Below are 21,267 nucleotides of genomic sequence, written 5' to 3'. Positions count from 1 at the left end.
GCAGGTGCCAAACCGCTGCGCCACCCAGGGATCCCCAGAGAGAGAGTTCTCACCGGAAACCAACTGCAATGGTGCCTCAATCTTGGACTTTCCAGCCTCCAGATTGTGAGACATAAATTTCTGTTGTTTAAGCCACCTGGTCTGTTATTTTATTATAGCAACCAGTCCTCCATAACAAAATAGCATGGACTATGTAGCTTAAACAGCTGACATTTATTTATTAGATGGTTCTAGAGACTGAGAAATCCAACATCAAAGTACTAGCAGATCCGAGTGTCTGATGCCAAAGATAAATACTGCTGGACATTAGGTTAAAGCATTGAAAACAGGTTTTATTCTGTAACTACTGACAGTAGGGGACAGAGCTGAGCTTTGTTCCGATTTGTGTGGAGGTGATTTCAGCAATTTTATCAGGAAAATGAGGGAGCAGGGAGAGCAGGGCCTCCATAGAATCAGAAAAGTGAAAATTACAAAGTTGGTCAGTGTAAATGTGATTAGGTCGGCTGTGTTTGTTCTCTCACACTTATCAAAGTTAGGATTCTGTCCTCCCACAGAGACTGGTAGACAGAGGCCCTATCCTTCCTGATAATTATATTTCAAAGGAATGGCTCTCAGGTCTTTGAGAAAGATGTTTATGAGATTTAAGACTTACATATTCACAACCACCAGCCCTTTTTAGTAAATGCCCTAAGAAAGGGAGGTCAGGGGCCTATTATCAGGTATTGGCTAGAACAAATGGTAAATTGTCCCAGGAGGAAAATTTTCCAGGCAGGAATTTTAATGGGGGCAGGAGGGTAGGGTCCTTCCAGAGACATGGTTTTGTGCTGCTAGAAGCCATGCTAGAGTTCGGTCACGTCTCTTAACTGCAGGGATTTGGACGGAATTGTAACGTTCCACACTTTTCACTGGTGAGGGCTGCTTCCTGGCTCATATTCACTTACCTTCTTGTGTACTCATGGCCTTTCCTCTAGTGTGTGGAGGGAGGAAGAGAGGGGGAACTCTTCTTTTTCTTTCTTAATTCTGTCTTTTCTTCTAAGAGTGCTAAGCTCATCATGAGGTGCTGCCCTTTTGACTTCTCCTAAACCTAAAAGGCCTAACTCCAAGTACCATCACTTCAGGGGTTAGGACTTCAACATAAGAATTTTGAGAGGATATGAGTATTCAGTACATAATACTTCCTGTGCAGACTAAGATAGCAGCTCAGTAATTTCAGAGTTAAGAGTAGATACTTCTGCATTTGCAACAACTACTGATACAGTACTGATTATATTATAATTCATATAGTTGAAAATTTTCAAATACTATACATCTTATGTATCATTTCCATGCAAAACAAATTCGCTAAATTCCTTTAAGTAACAGGTATTAACTGTCTTTTTTTAAAGATTTTATTTATGTATTTGAGAAAAAGAGAGAGAGAGCACATGAGCTGGGGTGGGTGGGTGGAAGGGGCAGAGGGAGAGGGAGAAGCAGACTGCTAGCTGAGCAGGGAGCCCGACACCGGCTGATCCCAGGACCCCAAGATCATGACCTGAGCCAGACAGATGCTTAATCAACTGAGCCACCCAGGCGCCCCAACGGTTTTATTTTTTAATTTTTATCCAAACACTGGTTTGCCCCCTCCTTAATTTTCAGATAAATGTGCTTGCAAATGTTTGAACTTGTTATCCATATCTCAGGCAAAGATAATTTGGCCAGAATCTCGAACCCCAAGTTAATTCCCCGGGAAAGTACACATAAAGTTTTACGTCAAAGTTTTAAGGAGTTTCTGGTACAGCGAGATAAACCATGAACTGAAGCTTGAAGATTCTGCTTGTCCATTGCATTTGAGGCCTCGGTAGAGACAGGCCAACTCCTGGGCTTCTTTTCCCTACACCTATTCCTGGTGTTCCTGATCTTCTCACCCCCACTGTGGGAAGTGGATTGGTGCCAAGGTGACAGGCTGAAGAAGACCAGAGAATGTTTTTACCCTCTTTATGGCCTAAAGCAGAACTGACTGAAACCGCTCTTCATGTTCTTTTTTCTCCACTTTAAGGCCTGGATTAGATCCAGATCCCATTAGCCTGCTCTATGACCACATCCCCATCCCCTTTCACTGGCTCTTTCAAGTGCAAGGCAGCCCCAGCTTTCTTCTAACCGCAGGTATGGTAGAGTAGAGGATGTAAAAAGGAGAAACCCAGGACTGATGTGCCTCTGCCTCCTTTGTGTATAATTATCTTCCCACTCAGAAACTGGCCAACTTGAACAGTGACCTGACTAAATGTCCCCAAGAATATCATTTTGTTCTTGATCATTATCAGGGTCTCTCTTTTTTGAGGATGGAATGGAGAAGTGTGTGATTACCAAACTTAGTTATCTTTCATGTTTATTTATTAAAGCCTTGCACTATTCTAGGTGCAGGGGAAAAGAAGGGTGAGCAAAACAGATAATCCTTTCCTTCATGGAGCTTATGTCCTAGTGGAGGACTGGTAGAAAAAAAACCAATAAATATAATTCATATGTAGTGCATTAAAAAGGAAGCCAAGTGCTTTGGAGAAAAATAAAGAAGGGTAAAGAAGTGGTATTGGAGGAGGTGTTTCAGTTTTTAATAGATTGGTTACAGGATTCTAGCCCAAAGATCACTGTACAGGAACGGACATGGACTGGTATTTAATACAATATAGATACTCCAGAAAGGGAGAGCAGGCTTCTGGTTGAGGAAAGTTTGACAGGTAGACAAGCAGAGAAGGTTGTCTGAGCAAAGGAGAATCAGAGGATATAGACAAGTCACAGCAAGTGCTTCAGAACTATTGAGGAATAAGGTTTTCATAAGAGATCAATAGGAGTTAGGAATGAAATATAAGTTGTTATCACATAATAGTGACTTACATGAAAGATTTTTTTATTGGAGTTCGATTTACCAACATATAGCATAACACCCAGTGCTCATCCCGTCAAGTGCCCCCCTCAGTGCCCATCACCCACACACCCCATCCCCCCACCCACCTCCCTTTCCACTACCCCTTGTTCGTTTCCCAGAGTTAGGAGTCTCTCATGTTCTCTCACCCATTTTCTCTCCTTTCCCCTATGAAAGATTTTTCTAATACTGAACCATTTTTACTTGACTTGGGATAAATCCAACTTGGTTGTGGTGCTTTCTTCTTTTATAGGATTGATTTAATTTGCAGGGTTTTTTTCCCCCATCTATAGACGTGAATGAAATGAACCTAAACTTTTCTTTTTTGTTGTGTCTTTGTTTTTCTTACTAGGGTCTTGCTGAGCAGGCTAATAGCATGAGTTAGGACTGTTCCTTCTTTTTCTGTTGTCTTTAAGGATCTGCATAAACCTGGGATAAATAAAATTGGAATCTGATTATAAAACCATCTGGGCCTGGTGTCTTTCTTTGGGGGAACACTTAGCCCACTGCTTCTATTTCTTTAGTAGCAGTAGCATTTTATTTAAGCTTTTAAATTGCTCTGGAGTCAGTTGTGATAAGTTATTTTTTAAGAGATTTGTTCACTTCATAGACCACAATCTCTTAAAACTTGTTGGCATATAGTCATTAATACTATTCTCTTAACGTTTGTTTATGATGATATTCATTCCCCCTTTCATCCATACTGTTTGTGTTTCATTCTTCTTGATCATTCTTGCCAGAAGTTTGCCTATTTTTTGTTGCCCCCCCCAAACCCCATATTTTTGGCTTTGCTGATGTTTTCTATTATATATTTAACACCTAAGTGGTTAATTTCTACTATTTATCTTTTTTCTCCTACTTTCTCTAAGCTTATTTATTGTCTAATTTCTTAAGATGGACATTTAATTAATTTTTGAGTGTTTTTATTATAGCTGCTTAAGGTTATACATTTCCTTCAGAGCTTTGCTCCATCCCAAATGTGGTACCTTAACATTTAATTCTAAGTATTTTAGATTTGATTATGATTTCTAATTTGACCCATAGGTTATTTAGCAGTATGTTTTTTAAAATTTTCAAGTAGGTAAGAATTCTTAAAATTATCTTTTGTTATTAACTTTTAATTACATGTTAGTCCCATATCACAGTCTGTAAGTTATCTCTTATTTAAAATTTGTTTAGGCTTTCTGATCTAGTACATGATTTTTTTAAAAAAGCTTGAATGCATCCTTAAGAAAATCATGAGTACACTCTTCTTGTTGGATGCAGACCTCAAGCTTATTCTCATTGTGTGGTTCAGATCTTAGATATTCTTGTTGACTTAATTTTTTTGGTCGCTTGACCGATCAGTAGTTGAGAGAAGCAGCATGAGAAGATACTGCTTAGATTTTAATCTGCCCGTTATGAGGGTTACTTTTCTATTTTATCCCCCCACACTCCACCACAGGGACTTCTCATAGTTTCCCCTTTTCTTGATGTTTTCCTTACTTGGTCCCTGTGGGGTTGATTTTGGGCAATAGGGAACCAGCAACTATGCAAGTTCAGTTTCTTGGTAGAGACCAAACTGGAATACTGTACTTTTTTTATTAGAGATGTATCTATTTATTTGAGGGGGTGGGCAGAGGGAGAGAATCTTCAAGCAGACTCAGCACTGAGCACGGAGCCTGCTGCAGGGCTCAGTCTCACAACCCATGAGATCTCGACCTGAGCCAAAACTGAGAGTCGAACACCCAGCTGACTGAGCCACTCAGGCATACCTGTACTTTATATACACGCATCACCTGTAAAATCCTAGAAATAGAATTGCTTGGACACTTCTTTCTACATTAAACCTGTGTTGCCTCCTGTATTTTTCACTTTTTCTGGTGTATGGCACTACTAACATCCAGCGACATAGACCAGAGCAGTATTTTTTCAAACCCATTGGTGGGATAATAGAAAATATTAGGGAGCTTAACACAAAATTCAAGTAAGCATTATTTGTGAAGCTTTCATTGCTTTGGTATGTGTACATGCACAAATAAAAGTAAGTGTGCTGGGCTGTGCTGAAGAATCTACTAATGTGGGTTATGGTCTAAAAAAAAGTCGAAAAACACAGACCAGAGAACTAGGAATCATTTTGGATCCATCCTTCTGCCTTCCTTCCTACAGCCATTGAATTACCAAATTGACTGATTCTACTTCTTCAGTATTTCTCAAATTTATCCCATCTTCTTCTTCCCTCCTAACCATTGCTCTACTTCCAGGCCTTTCTGGATAAGTGCAAGTCTCAGATCCATGCTGTACCTCCTTATTCTTATCAGAGTAATCTTCCTGAAATGTAAATTTTTCTTATTTAAAATCCTCCTGTGGTGGGACACCTGGGTGGCTCAGTGGTTGAGCATCTGCCTTTGGCTCAGGGCATGATCCTGATATTCTGGGATAAAGTCCCACATCAGGGGCAGCCCAGGTGGCTCAGAGGTTTAGCACTGCCTTCAGCCCAGGGCGTGATCCTGGAGACCCAGGATCGAGTCCCACGTCGGGCTCCCTGCATGGAGCCTGCTTCTCCCTCTGCCTGTGTCTCTGCCTCTCTCTCTCTCTGTCTCTGTCTCATGAATAAATAAATAAAATCTTTTTTTTAAAAAAAGTCCCACATCAGGCTCCTGCAGGGAGCCTGCTTCTCCCTCTGCCTCTCTCTGTGTGTCTCTCATAAATAAATAAGTAAAATCTTTAAAAAATAAAGTAAAATCCTCCTGTGGTACTCTATTGCCCATGGATAACTTCTAAGCTTTATAGTATGGCCCCTACCTATCTCTCTAGCTTCATCTGCTCCCATACCAGTATCACTGGTAACCACCAAACCACTTTCAGTTTTCTTCATATTCTCTGAAAAATTTTATTTTGTTAATTCTTTCACTTTGGCCTGATGTGGGAAGGGAAGATCCTTTACTCCTGCCTGTTTTATGTGATGAACTCTAACTTGTTCATTCTCACTTTGTTAATGAAGTCTTTTTGTGTGTGTGTGTGTGTGTTTTTGTTATTTTTTTTGTTTTTTGTTTTTTTGTTAATGAAGTCTTACACCCCTACCTCCCCTATCCCAGATGTCCCTCATCTGTGTTTCCAGAATATTCTAGGCATCTTGCATTGCACAACCAAGTTGTTTTTAAATCATCTGTTTAGGTTAGTGTTTACTTTTTTATAGGAAGAGCTGGTCATACTCATGTTAGTGCCTAAAAGGATACCTGGCTCATATTGAGTGTTCAAATTTTGGTTGAATGACTGATGAGCTGGAAAGTTAAAGTGCCTTTTCCAAGATCATGTTGCTCATAGATGACAAAATTAAGATTGGGAAACAAAGTGCCTCTTTTATTGCCTCGTGTTACAGATCAGTACTCCTTCTAGTACATTATGTAAAAGTAGATAAGAACAACACTTACTGTGCAATACTGAATAAGTCACTTTTAGCTTGGTAATGATTGAGATGATTAAATTATCCTTTGTGAATCATCAAAATTTTACCTACTGTATGGGAGTCTGTTTCTGGTTACATCGATAGTTTTGCATGAAATTTAATATTTGCAAAGAGGTAAAACAGTGCAAGTGGACTCAAAAGTAATTTAGAAAAATCAAAATGGCCTTTTGTGACTCTTAGAGGTCAGTAGAATTTTTAAATATATACTGTGACAAATTCCAGGCATACTGAATAAAAGGTTGTGTGTGCTTTAGTTTAGAATATCAAAAGATAGGAATGGTGGCGTTTCAAGAATTTCCATTGTAGGAAAGACTCAATAAATATTTGAATCTAACTTGCAGATGGAAGTTATGCCATATAGTGATTTTTGTACCTTCAGGTTCTTCCATTTTCTGTAGCATATTACAGAAATCAGTCAGAGTTTAGAAACTAAGACCTATGTGTCAGTTTATTGAAAAATAGAGAAATATATTTCAATGTGAATGTATTTCCAATTTCAGAAGTTTTTTAAGAAGCAGTTGTTTTAAATCTTCACTCATGGAATTTAAGAAACAACACAAATGAACAAACAAAAAAGACAGGCAAAAGACCAGACTCTTAAATATAGAGAATAAACTGGAGGTTACCAAAGGGGAAGTGGTTGAGGGGGTGAAATAGGTGATAGGGATTGAAGAGTGCACTTGTGATGAGCACCAGGTGATGCATGGAATTGTTGAATCACTGTATTGTACACCTGAAACTAATAACACTGTCTTTTAATTATACTTGAATAAAAAAAATCAAAAAGTGAAGCATCAGAAAAAGAAAAAGGGTCAGAGCTGAAATATTCCTCAGTATCATCCAAAATGCTGTGTGTGTGAGAATTTCCTCAGTCATTTCAAAAAAGTCTCTATAGTTGATATGTTGAAACAGGATCCAAACAATATCCATTGTTTGGTTGGTATGTCCTGAGTCTCTTTATAACAGTCTCCTCTCCCTTTGTTCCCCTCATGCCTTTTAATATTGGAAAAAATAATTTGTGCTGTTCATTTTCTTAATATGTTGCAAAGTCGGTGAAAGTAGGAACTTATTTTAGCACCAGAAGTTGTGCCTGGCACCTAGTAGACACTTGACTAATATTTGTTGAATAATGTTAGTAATACTCAAGACCCATATTTTGTCCTTGCAGGTTGATCCAAAAGACTATATGTTCAGTGGACTGAAGGATGAAACAGTGGGTCGCCTACCTGGCCAAGTGGCAGGACAACAGTTTCTCATTCAGGACTGTGAGAACTGTAACATCTACATTTTTGATCACTCTGCTACCATCACTATCGACGACTGTACTAACTGTGTAATTTTCCTGGGACCTGTGAAAGGCAGTGTGTTTTTCCGGAATTGCAGAGATTGCAAGTGCACATTAGCCTGCCAACAGTTTCGTGTGAGGGACTGTAGAAAGCTGGAAGTCTTTTTGTGCTGTGCCACTCAACCCATTATTGAGTCTTCCACAAACATCAAGTTTGGCTGTTTCCAATGGTACTACCCTGAATTAGCATTCCAGTTCAAAGATGCGGCATTAAGTATCTTCAATAATACTTGGAGCAACATTCATGACTTTACACCTGTGTCAGGAGAACTCAACTGGAGTCTTCTTCCAGAAGATACTGTAGTTCAAGACCATGTTCCCCTACCTACCACTGAAGAGCTCAAAGCTGTCCGCGTTTCCACAGAAGCCAATAGAAGTATCGTTCCAGTATCTCGGGGTCAGAGACAGAAGAGCAGTGATGAATCATGCTTAGTGGTATTATTTGCTGGTGATTATACTATCGCAAATGCCAGAAAACTAATTGATGAGGTAAGGAGAGAGAGAGGAAAAACAGACACATACCTAGGTAGAAACACACCACACTTCCTGGAGAACTTCCATTCTTTTCAAACTGGCTATTAGAAATGCAGGCAATCCTTAAGTTATAGTCCTCTGCCCCCTGCAGATTTATCTATAAGCTGATTGCTTGGGCCTCAAAAGACTTTTCAAAGAAACTTTAAAAAATATCATTCAATTCAGTAAGCATTTATTAAACATTTACTATGTGAAGAGTTATTTCTATTACCCTATTTCATTGATTATAGAATGTACATTTGTTCTCCACATTTTTGCTTATCCAAAATGCATCTTACAATTGATGGCAACTTAAAACTGATCAACTAGAGTATATGCTGGAGATGGAGACACATAAGCAAAATTCTCTACCCTCAGATAATTTCCATTCTTTATAATAAATGATTTCCATGGAAGTTTACAAAGGTAGTACTGCATACTAAAGCACAATCTTATTTAGTTGGGAATATTTATTTGGGTTTTAATTGGTTGGAGGGGGGAGTAAGAAAGACATTTAGGAGAACAACTTTTGGCCACTGGGGTGACTATGAGAACCACCTTGATATTTTTTCTTTGCCCTGTTGCTATGCAAAGGGGAGGTTGGTGTGTAAGAAGGAGGTGGGAGCTGGGTTAGCAAAGGTTGTGGGCTCAGGAGCAGGGACTCAGTGAGTTTGGGAAAAGAGTTCTTCTATTGGTAGTAGCTTTCACTTGAAAAATAACCTGGGGATGTAGAGATTAGGGGCTGCAGAAGCAGCAGTTCCTAGTGTTGGTGGGTGTGCTCCAGTGGGGAGGTAGCAGTGGCATGTATTGTTTACCCCGTTAGTCAGATGTTCCTCAGAAGGAGTCCTCAAATTTAAAAATCAAAGTTCCAAAAATGAAGACGTGAATGGGGAATTCATCAAGTCTCCTTTTTTTAATGGATTTTTTCAAAATTGTAACAGTTCTGTTGAAGATTATGGGGGGGAAAAAACTAAATGACCTTCTCTCTGTAGCTGTACATCCTTCAATATAGAAAACCCATGTCTGAAATCTACAAAATATATCTGAAGTCTAGTTTTCAAAACAACAGAAGCCAAAGTATAATTTTAAGACTGTGATTTTTTTGTTGTTGTTCATGCCAAATCTCCTAAAAACATGCTATGAATCTGGTAAGATAAAGAAACAGTACTTCTGGCCTTTGAGCTATCTAATCTCATGTTAAACCAAGATCTGAGAGGTCAGCATTTTCATTATACTGTATGGTGACTTTAAAAAAAAATCTACATACAGTTCTCAGACAATGTAATTATTGAGGTTAAGCTCCTTTTTGGTAGGTAATGAGCAGTAGACATAAAGAATAAAATAGCATATTTAAAGAAAAAAAACATCAAAACAGTCTCCCTTCATGAGTCATCAGATGTTCTTAACCTTTTAGCTTTTGGTAGCTGATGTGTGAAATGGCAGCATTGTGTGCACTTGAAAGCAATATGACCAGGAAGAATGATGTTCTTTAGATGTCCTTCTGGATTAAAAGATAATTTAAAACAAAAATGCAACAACAGCAATAATAATATCTAACATTTATATATAGTGTTTGCCATTTAAAGATATTTAAATGAAGTAACTCACTTAATTTAGAATAACCTGTGAAATAGGTGCCATTTATTTCCCCTTTTTACAGATACAGAAAATGAGCCACAGAGAAGGTAAGTAACTTGCGAAAGGTCATTCAGCTTGTAAACAGCAGAGCCATGACTTCAATCCAGGCAGTCGGGTTTATAGACCATAGCCTCAGTCCTTAAGCATGATGCTAATCTGCTACCTCAATGGTAAAGGAAAGCTGAGAATTCCTGGTGAAACAGGAATGTGACTGAAAGTGTAGGGAGTCAAGGCAGATACTTACCCTTCAGCCTACAAAGGAAAAACCCTGGAACCCTTGGTTGGAGTTACCCTACCTAACTTTGAAAGCACAGAATTAAGGAATGACAAGAGAACCAAAAGAAGAAAATGCCAACTACATGTGAAGAGGGTATCAAACATGCTAAAAGATCACTGGCTTACATATTAAGGGAGATATTACATATTTTTTCCAAAAAATGAAGCTCAAGTTTCCAGGAAAATATGTATAGAAGCTACTTCATTCTGAGATGAAAAAAAAAAAGAACCACACAAAACTTCAGTCTCATATCATAACCCAAATACCTTAAGACAGCTTTGACTAGAACTGTGATTGCTAACTTTGGCTTTGTTAAACCCTAGGAGTATCACAGAATTTTGTTTCACATTGTTTTTATAAATTAACTGTATTATAATAGTTTTTTGAAATAGGAAGTCCAGAAAAGCTGGATAAACCAGAAAGCACATTCCAAAGGGAATCAAGATAAGTTACTGGGCCTTACTTTAAATCAGATTTCTTGCTTCCTCTTAGCTACATCACAAACATCCACAGGATAAATTAGAGTAAAAGTAGTTTGAATTGTTTGAAAGTAGTGTATTGCATAATTAAAGTTGAATAGTTACTGCTATTTCAGGTCTTTCAAAGTAGAAGAATTTTCATGAAAAATGAGTCTCCAGATATCTAGAGTGAGATATCAAAATAGATCAAGTTTTGTAATTTATTATTTGTTTTTGGGTAACAGTATTTTGAATAAATCATCTTTTGTCAGTTTACGTGTGTGACTATAAAATGAGAGGTATTGAGCCATCTAGAAAATTAGGAACAGATGTAGGATTATTTCTGATATTTTAAGTAACTTTGCAGTCATCACCTGGCAATGATGTTCATGCAATTTTCTGCTATTTTTTATGTATGTTTCTTTTTTCTGAGGCAGCATTGAGGGCTCTGAAAAAGGATTTGAGTTTGAATCCAAGTTGATGGAATGGTATGAGATAATATAGCCATAGGATGAAATACTATCAGCCATTTATGTGTGGGAAATATCAGAAAGAGAGACAGAACATAAAGACTCCTAACTCTGGGAAACGAACTAGGGGTGGTGGAAGGGGAGGAGGGCGAGGAGTGGGGATGAATGGGTGACGGGCACTGAGGGGGGCACTTGACGGGATGAGCACTGGGTGTTATTCTGTATGTTGGTAAATTGAACACCAATAAAAAATTAGTTTATTAAAAAAACTGATTTTATAGTGAAATAGCTGAGAAATATTCACAGTCAAGTAAGTGAAAATTTGTAGAATATTATATAAGTATCTGAATTTTTTAAGAGATCTAAGTCTGGAAAGTTATATATACTAAAATGTTAACAGTTATGGTTATTCTTAGGAATTGGATTAAGAGCAGGATTTTCTTTTCTTTTTTGTAGTTATATGGATTTTACAATGAACATGTGTTATTTCTGTAATGGGGGAAAAATAAAACTGGGAGGGTAAATGGAAGTATACCCTAATGGCATTGGCACCTTTGAGTGGTAGCACCTTGGTTCATATTTGTTTCTATTTTTTCATTTTTTAAGTGTTTTGTGTTGAACATATATGTTACTTTTATTTATTTAATTTTTTTACTTTGTTTTAAAAGATTTTATTTATTCATGAGAGACACACAGAGAGAGGCAGAGACATAGGCAGAGGGAGAAGCAGGCTCCCCACAGGGAGCCCAATGCGGGACTCGATCCCACAACCTGAGCCAAAGGCAGACGCTCAATCACTGAGCCACCCAGGTGCCCTATATGTTACTTTTATACTGAAAAATCCAATACGCTTTGCTAAAAAAATTAAGTGAATACTTTGCATTTTTAAAAACTACTTTCATTGTTATTTTAAAAGTTAATGTGTACTTATTGTACAGAATTGTAGAAATAAGGAAGAGTAGAAATAAGTTTAAAAATCATCCATAACAAAAGAAATCATCTATAACATACTATATCTTGAATAGTCTTTTTAGGAATAATTTTTCATTATTTTGTCTATAATGAGATTAACTGGGTTTAAATCACAATTCTGTTACTTGATAGTTGTGTGACCTTGAGTAAGTTTCTCTACCATTCTGTGCCTTCATTTTCTCACCTGTAAAATTAGGGTAATAGTAGTACCTACCTCACGAGAGGGTTAAATGTGTTATACATGTAAAGTGCATAAAACTGCCTGGCATACAGTAGGGCTCCGTAAATGTGGTCTATCACTATTGTGCTATACTACATACATTTGTATCATGCTTTTCAAAATTATTACATAAGCTTTTCTTCATTTTATGATTTGTTATATTTAATGATCAATGCTATTTCATCATGTGATGAATGTACCCTGGTTTACTTACTTAACCATTCTCTCCTTATTGGACATTTACAAGTATCACCAAACAAATGAGGCACTGCACACTAATTCTTAACCACAACTACCCTTCTGGAAAAATCTTGTATATGTGAAAACTTGTTAGAGCAAACGCCTTGAATTACAGTGATGATTCAAACAAAAATCACCATGCTGTGTCATATTTTATACAGAAAAATACTAGAATAGAAATATATTGTTTTAATCTCAGAAGTTCATTTTAAAAACCTAAATGAAATTTTATTTTCCACAGATGGTTGGTAAAGGCTTTTTCCTAGTTCAGACAAAGGAAGTGTCAATGAAAGCTGAGGATGCTCAAAGGGTTTTTGGGGAAAAAGCACCTGACTTCCTTCCTCTTCTGAACAAAGGTATGTTCTGAACGATTGGTGTACTTGTGTGCTTATCTTCTTGACATGTGATTAGATCTGCTCTTGCCATTGGCATTTCTCTTACATTGCCTTCTCTTTCTTGTTTGTTTTATGTTTTTTTTCCTATGACTATTCAAAAATGTCAAAATTTCACATCATTCAAAAATCCCTATATAACTAACTAGAAATTAGGCATTAGATTTTTTCCTATTTTGTCATCTTAGTACTTGAAAGTCACATTTTATTATTATTATATGTTGTTATTTTAGTTATTATTTTATTGTTGTATTATTGTACTACAATGAGTGACTGTTTCGTTCTCCCTGTCCAGAGTTACAAAGCACTTTATAAGGATTCTTTCTGCTTTCAGTGGGCTTTGACCATACTGGAAAGAAAATAAGAAATACAAATAAAATTGTATACTCTTTTATGTATTTAATATGATTGATTAACTTCTCATCCATAAGTAGAATTGTTTTACCCAATGGGCAAATACCACCAACAAATTTCAAATACTGGAAATACATCTGCAAACAGAGGAACTGGAATTCATGTGCCCTCTGGAAGGGATATTATGTCTGCCTATATGTATTTTTTTAAGATTTTATTTATTCATGAGAGACACAGAAAGAGAGGTAGAGACATAGGCAGAGGGAGAAGTAGGCTCCCTTCAGGGAGCCCAATGTGGGACTTGATCCCTGGACCCAGGATCACGCCCTGAGCCAAAAGCAGATGCTCAACCACTGGCCACCCAGGCATCCCTGCCTATATGTATTTGAAGGTATACTGATTCTAGGGGACAGAGTTCTGTTTATCTGTCAGAACAGGGACATTGTTTGCTCAAGGCTCATCAGACTTCTCTTTATTTGCCTGAGCAAATATGTAGAATAATATGCAGTGCAGATTGAGTATACCCTAAAAAGATGGCACATCTACATTTATATACTTTTTATGTATAAGTTGTAATAACTGCAAAACCTATATGAAAATGTTGGAGGAGGGTCGCCTGGGTGACTCAGTCAGTTAAGTGTCAGACTCTTAATTTCAGCTCACAGTCTCAAGGTGGTAAGAGTGAGCCCTGTGTCTGGCTCTGTGCTTAGCAGGGAGTCTGCTTGAAATTCTCTCTCTCTCCTTGCCCCACTATGTGCGCGCTCTCTCGCTCTCTCTCTAAAATAAATACATAAATCTTAAAAAAATATTGGAAGATTGTTGGGATCATTTTAATAACTAATGCTGGCTATGACTCAGCCATTAATATAGTATTTCATATACCATTTTGGTTACTGTAACAGTATGAGGGACTTGCTCTAACCCAGTGCATAAATCTACTCTAGAATATATACTGGAAATTATGACTTAGTACTTTTTAAATTGAGGTATAATTAACATACAATATTACATTAGTTTCAGATATACAATGTAATGATCCAACAATTCTATACATTTCTCAGTGCTCACCAAGATAAGTGTACTCTCAATCTCCTTTATCTATTTGACTTCCATCCCCACACACCTCCTCTCTAGCAACCACCAGTTTTCTGTATTTAAGAGTCTGGCTTTTTGTCTTTTTTTCCTTTGTTTCTTAAATGCCACATATGAATGAAATCATATGGCAGTTGTTTCTTTCTGGCTGGCCTATTTCACTTAGTACTATACCTTCTAGTTTTATCCATGTTGCAAATGGTAAGATTTCATTCTCCCTCCCTCCCTTCTTTATCCATGTTGCAAATGGTAAGATTTCATTCCTTTTTATGGCTGAGTAATATTCCATTGTGTATATGGATATATTGTATATTGTGTGTATACACACACACACACACACACACACACACCACACCTTCTTTATCCATTCATCTGTGGATGGACATGGCTTGCTTCCATAATTTGGCTAACCAGCACTTTGTTATTTCTTGTGTTTTCTATTTTAGCCATTCTGACAGGTATAAAGTGATATCTCATTGTGGTTTTAATTTGCATTTCCCTGATGATTAGTGATGTTGAGCATCTTTTCACATGTCTGTTGGCCAGCTGTATGTCTTCTTTGGGAAAATTTCTGTTTAGGTCCTCTGCCCATTTTTAATTGGATTATTTATTCTTTTGCTGTTGCATAAGAGCTTTATATATTTTGGATATTAACCCCCTCTCAGATATTCATTTCCAAGTATCTTCTCCCATTCAGTAGGTTACCTTTTAACTTTATTGCTTTTATTTTTCTTGTCTGAGGAGACATGCCTAGAAAAAGTTTCTGAGGCCAGTGTCAAGGAAATTACAGCCTATGTCTTCTATTAGTTTTACTGTTTCAGGCCTCACATTTAGGTCTTTCATCCATTTTGAATTTATTTTTGTGTATGGTGTAGGAAAGTGGTCCAGTTCCATTCTTTCAATGTCCAGTTTTCTCAGCAACATTTGTTGAAGAGACTGTCTTTTCCCCATTGTATGTTCTTGCTTCCTTTGTCATAGATTGGTTGACTATATATGTGTGGATTTATTTCTGGATTCTATTCTGTTCTATTGATCTATTTTTGTGCCAGTACCACACTATTTTGATTACCTACAGCTTTGTAGCATGTCTTGAAATCTGAGATTGAGATACCTCCAGTTATATTCTTTTTCAAGATTGCTTTGGCTATTCAGGGTCTTTTGTGGTTTCATACAAATTTTAAGGTTATTTGTTCTTGTTCTGTGAAAAATGTTGTTAGTATTTTGATAGAGGGATTGCATTAAATCTGTAGATTGCTTTGAGTAATATGGATGTTTTAACAATATTGGTTTTTCCAGTCCATGAGCATGGCATATCTTTCCATTTGTTGGTTTCATCTTCAATTTCTTTCATCAGTGTTTTATAGTTTTTCAAGTGTCCTGGCTTGTTTGATACAACTGTTTTGAAATGGGAGCATTCTGATGGAACCTTGAAAACAAGCCTTTAAACTCTCAAGAAGGGCAGCCCGGGTGGCTCAGTGGCTTAGCGCCACCTTCAGTCCCAGGTGTGGTCCTGGAGACCCGGGGTCCGGTCCCACATCGGGCTCCCTGCATGGAATGGAGCCTGCTTCTCCCTCTGTCTGTGTCTGTGCCTCTATCTCTCTCTCTCTATCTCTCTCTCTCTCTCTCTCTCTCTCTCTCTGTGTCTCTCATGAATAAATAAATAAAAATTTAAAAAATAAACTCTCAAGAGGTTTCAGACATTGAAGTTAATGTTATTAAGTTATTAAGTGTAATGGACATCCTAATGTGTGAAGTTAGGGATGAAGTGAGTATATGAGTAGGTCTAAGTTAATGATTTATGTGCTCATGCAATGTTAGTGGAGTAGTTTCATAGAAATGCTCCAACCCCAAATATAATATCTGTGTTTAACACAACATTCCACATGGAAGAGGTAAAAGTAGAACTAAAAAAAGTAGAATTAAAATAAATGGGCCAATGTTATAGGAATTTCAGCAAATGAACATCATATAATTAACTTTTAAAACCAGAGATAGGGCAGCCCGGGTGGCTCAGCGGTTTAGTGCCGCCTGCAGCCCAGGGCGTGATCCTGGAGACCCGGGATGAGTCCCACATCGGGCTCCCTGCATGGAGCCTGCTTTTCCCTCTGCCTGTGTCTCTGCCCCCCTCTCTCTCTCTGTGTCTCTCATGAATAAATAAATTTAAAATTTTTAAAAAAATTTATAAAACCAGAGATATCCATAGGAAGTATTCAATGACTAATGAGGTCATGCCAAAAGGTCACAAGAACAAGCTTAAATCTGTTTCCACTGGCCAAATTTGGGATAATTTAGGTATAACAAAGAATAATGAAGAGAATTGATTTAACAACAGAAATCCATGCATCCATAGTGATAAAAAAGGAGGAGGAAGAAATAAAGGAAAGATCTTCTGCTCTTTACAGAATACTGTGAGCTAATAAATGTAGAAGGAATGATTAGACTTTGAAAATCACCATCTTCTAATCCCCAAGGTAATAATTAATTCAGTAAAGATTATCAGTGGATGCTAAAACTATTGGGGTAAAAGTTGCTAAGAAATAGGATATTTGGGGCAGCCTGGGTAGCTCAGCGGTTTGGCACTGCCTTCAGCCCCAGGGCATGATCCTGGAGACCTGGGATCGAGTCCCACGTCGGGCTCCCTGCATGGAGCCTGCTTCTCCCTCCTCCTGTGTCTCTCCCCCTCTTTCTCTCTCTCAAGAATAAATAAATAAAATCTTTTAAAAAAAAGAAATAGGATATTTGTGGGACACCTGGGTGGCTCAGTGGTTGACCATCTGCCTATGGCTCAGGGCATGATCCTGCCGTCCTAGGATCGAGTCTCACTTGCATCAGTCTCCCTGCAGGGATCCTGCTTCTCCCTCTGCCCTTCCCTCTCTCCCTCCCTTCCTCCCACTCTGCTCTCTCTTCCTCTCTTTCTCTCAAATAAGTAAATAGAATCTTAAAAAAAAACCTTTACATCAGAGACTTGGTGATCACTCCAATCAAACTTAGGATCACTGAAGGCAGGACAGCCTGACATTGTGTTTTTCAGTAAGAAATACACATCATCATCTATGAAGAGTTCTTCCTCAAAATACTTAATTTGAATCTAATCAAGCTAAGACTTCTAGTTTATCAGAAAGAAAATCTAGAGACATTTTAAATGACACTATGAGAACATGATGATTCAAATTCAAAAACGAAGACATTTCACAAAACAACTGGCCAGGGCAACAAATGTCCTGGAAAACAAACAAAAATGATGAGGGACTATTATGGATTAAAAGAAACATAACAATTAAGTACAATGAATGAACCTTCATCTGATTGAGATGTGGTGAACTATAACGCTGTAAGACGTTTTTGGGGAAAACTTGCGAAGTTTGTGAAGATGAAGTCATGAAATTACTGTTAATATCCTTAAGTATGATAATGGCATTGTGGTTATCTAGGAGACTCATGCTGACGTGTCATGATGTCTTGCTACTTTCAAATGGCTCAGTGAAACAAAAAAAGCAAGTATAGTGTGGGATAAAGCAAATGGGGCCAAATGTTAACATTTGATGGGCGTAGGTAAAGGGCAAATGGATATTTATGTTTTTCTGTCAACTTTTCTTAACTTTTGCGATTTTTCAAAATAAAAAACAGAGGAAAAGTTTTTAGCTGCCCAATATTGCATTGACTGATATGGAATGATGAGCAGGCTGTCAGTGGAAATATTCTAGCAGGACTTGGGTCAATTGGGTCCTTATCTAAAAGTGGCCATCAGACATTCTAAGGAGGGTTTCTCAACCTCAGCACTATGGACATTTTAGGATGGATGATCGTGTGGGGTGGGGCTGTCCCATGCTTTTTAGGATGTTTAGCAGCATCCCTAGCTTCTACCACCCAGATGCCAGTGGCAAACACCACACTCCTAGTTGTGATAACCAAAAATGTTTCTAGGTATTGCCAAATGCCCCCTGGGGGGGGGCAAAATTGCTCCCAGTTTTATTTTATTTGTTTTTTTTTAAAGATTTTATTTATTTATTCATAAGAGATACAGAGAGAGAGGCAGAGACATAGGCAGAGGGAGAAGCAGGCTCACTGCAGGGAGCCCGATGTGGGACTCAATCCCGGGACCACGGGATCATGCCCTGAGCCAAAGGCAGACTCTCAACCACTGAGCCACCCAGGCATCCCTGCTCCCAGTTTTAAACCACTGTTTTGAGTCAAGGGTGAACTTATTCTTTTGAAAATACACTTTTATTTCAAGTACTTTGTACCTCAGAATCTCTAAATTTTCCTCTTCAGTTAAAGCTGTTATAGTTATTTACTTTCAATTAATAAAGCTTTTTGTCTGCTTAATGAGAGAATTCACTGTGTTTTCCATCTTGAGAATCTTCTAAACTTAACTAATCCTCAGAACTATCTAGGGTACTTGGAAAAATATAAATTTCCATCTCTCACCCCAGAAAGACTGATTAAAAAATTTCTGAGATATACCCTTGGGATCTGCATTTTAAAAAGTTCCCCAGATCGTTCTGATGATTAGTCAGACTTGGATTCCTTTGTTTTAGAGGGTCATTCTTTCATTTATTCAGTAAACATAGATGAAGTCTGAGATAGTGAAAGAGTCCAATGATAGAGGGCCTTGTAGGCATTGTAGACTTTGGCTTCTAGACTGAGATGAGAAGCTACTAGATATTTTTTGAAATACAGGTCACATGTAACCTATTAGTTTCAGATGTACAACATAATGATTCAGTATTTGTGTATATTGTGAAATTATCACCACAATAAATCTAGTTAACATCTGTCACCATATGTAGTTACAAAATTCTTTTTCTTATGATAAGGACTTTTACAGTCTACTCTCTTAGCAACTTTCAAATATGTGATACAATATTATTAACTATAGTCACTATGCTATGCGTTATATCCTTATGACATGTATTTTATAAGTGGAAATTTGTGCCTTATGACCCCCTTCACCCATTTTGCCCACCCCTCACTTTATACCTTTCTGGCAACTACCACTCTGTTCTCTGTACGTATAAGCTTAGGGTTTTTTTTTTTTTTTTCAGATTCCACATATAAATGAGATCATATAGAATTTGCCTTTCTCTTACTTAATTCACCAAGCATTATGCCTTCAAGGTCCATCCATGTTGTTGCAAATGGGAAAGTTCCCTTTTATGGTTGAATATTATTCCATTGTGTGTGTGCATGTGTGTGTGTCTCTGTGTGTAAATATGCCACATTTTCATTATCTATTCATGAATATCAATGGCTGTTTCCATATTTTGCCTATTGTAAATAATGCTGCAGTGTCATGAGAGTACATGTATCTTTTCTGGTTAGTGTTTTCATCTTCTTAAGATAAATACCCAGAAGTGGAATTGCTGGATCATATTTGTAATTCTATTTTTAATTTTTTGAGGAGCTTCCATACTGTTTTTAATAGTGGATGCACCAATTTACATTCCTGCTAAGAATGTACAAGGTCTTCCTTTTTTCCACATCCTCGCCAACATTTGTTGTTTTTTATCTCTTCAATAGTAGCTATTCTAACAAGTGTGAGATGATCAATCTCATCATGTTTTTGATTTTCATTTCCCTGATGATGAATGATGTTGAGCACCTTTCACGTACCTGTATGTCTTCTTTGGAAAAATGTCTATTCATATCATCTGCCTGTTTTTTAAGTGGGCTCCATGATGTGGAGCCTAACATGGGACTCAAACTCATAACCATAAGATCAAGACCTGAGCCAAGACCAAGAGTTGGACACTTAACCAAGTGAGCAATCCAGGCACCCCCTCTGCCCATTTTTTAATCAGATTGTTTGGTACTTTTTTTTCCTAGGTAGTTTTTTTCCCTATTGAGTTATATGAATTCTTTATATATTTTGAATATTAACCCCTTACCAGATATAAGATTTACAATTATGTTCTCCCATTCAGCTGTATTTTTAAAAAGATTTATATATTCATTTCAGAGAGAGAGAGACTCTCAAGCAGACCCTCTTCTAAGCACAGAGCCCAACATGGGGTTTGATCTCATAGCCCATGGGATCATTACCTGAGCGGAAACCAAGAGTTGGATGCTTAACTGACTGAGTTGCCTAGACGCCCCATGTTTTTGTTTTTTTTTTTTTTTAAGTAAGCTCTAGGCCCAACATGGGGCTTGAACTCTGACACCATGATCAAGAGTTACATCCTCTATTGACTGAGCCAGCCAGGTGCCCCTCAGTTGTTTTTTTTTTGTTTTGTTTTTTTTTTTAGTTGTTTTTTTTTTAAATAAACTTTTTATATTGGAATAATTTTAGTTTTACAGAGGAGTCGCAAAGGTAGGACAGAAAGCTTCCATATACCCTTTATCCAGCATCCCCTAATGTTAGTATAACCATGGTACGTTTATCAAAACAAAGAAATTTTCACTGGTGAAAAAAAACTATTAAGCTATAGTCATTATCCAAATTTCACCAGTTTTTCTAGTTATATCCTTTTTCTGTTCCAGAATTCAATCCAAAATCCCACGTTGCATCTAGTTGTCATGTCTCTTTAATCTCCTCAAATCCATGAGAGTCCCTTAGTCTTTCCTGTTTTTCATGACCCTGAAATATTTTCACAGTACTACTAAGTTGTTTTGTAGAATGTACCTCAGTTTTGGTTTGTCTAATGTTTTCTCTGGTTAGATTGAGGTTTTGGGAGAAGAGGTGAAATGCCCTTCTCATCACATCACGTCACATCACATCACATCACATCACATCCAGGGGTACAGGATATCAACATGACTTCTCTTTGGAGCATTGACCTTGGTGACTTAGTTCAGGTGGTGTCTGCCAGGTTTCCCAAACACTGTAAAGTTTCTGCTTTTTCCTTTTCATACTTTGTTCTTTGGAAGTTGTGTCACTAAGACCAGATTACACTCAAGGCAAGGAGAATTAAGCTATACCTACCTCCTGGAGAGGGGAGTATCAACTCACGTT

At 37.6% G+C, this 21,267-nt stretch overlaps 1 protein-coding gene across 2 annotated transcripts in view; it reads left to right on the top strand.

Annotated features, from left to right (window-relative positions):
- The window catches only part of RP2 (RP2 activator of ARL3 GTPase), a 52,251-nt gene that overhangs the window by 11,073 nt on the left and 19,911 nt on the right, over window positions 1-21,267 (top strand). For both annotated transcript variants that reach the window (XM_077888516.1, XM_077888515.1), the window contains exons 2-3: window positions 7,513-8,178; window positions 12,719-12,833. In XM_077888516.1, coding sequence (XP_077744642.1) covers window positions 7,513-8,178; window positions 12,719-12,833 — 781 coding nt within the window. The remainder of the gene's footprint in view (window positions 1-7,512; window positions 8,179-12,718; window positions 12,834-21,267) is intronic.

This window comes from Canis aureus, chromosome X (genome assembly GCF_053574225.1).
Source record: "Canis aureus isolate CA01 chromosome X, VMU_Caureus_v.1.0, whole genome shotgun sequence".
NCBI classification, from domain to species: domain Eukaryota; kingdom Metazoa; phylum Chordata; class Mammalia; order Carnivora; family Canidae; genus Canis; species Canis aureus.
This window is presented reverse-complemented; position numbering and strand designations above follow the sequence as displayed.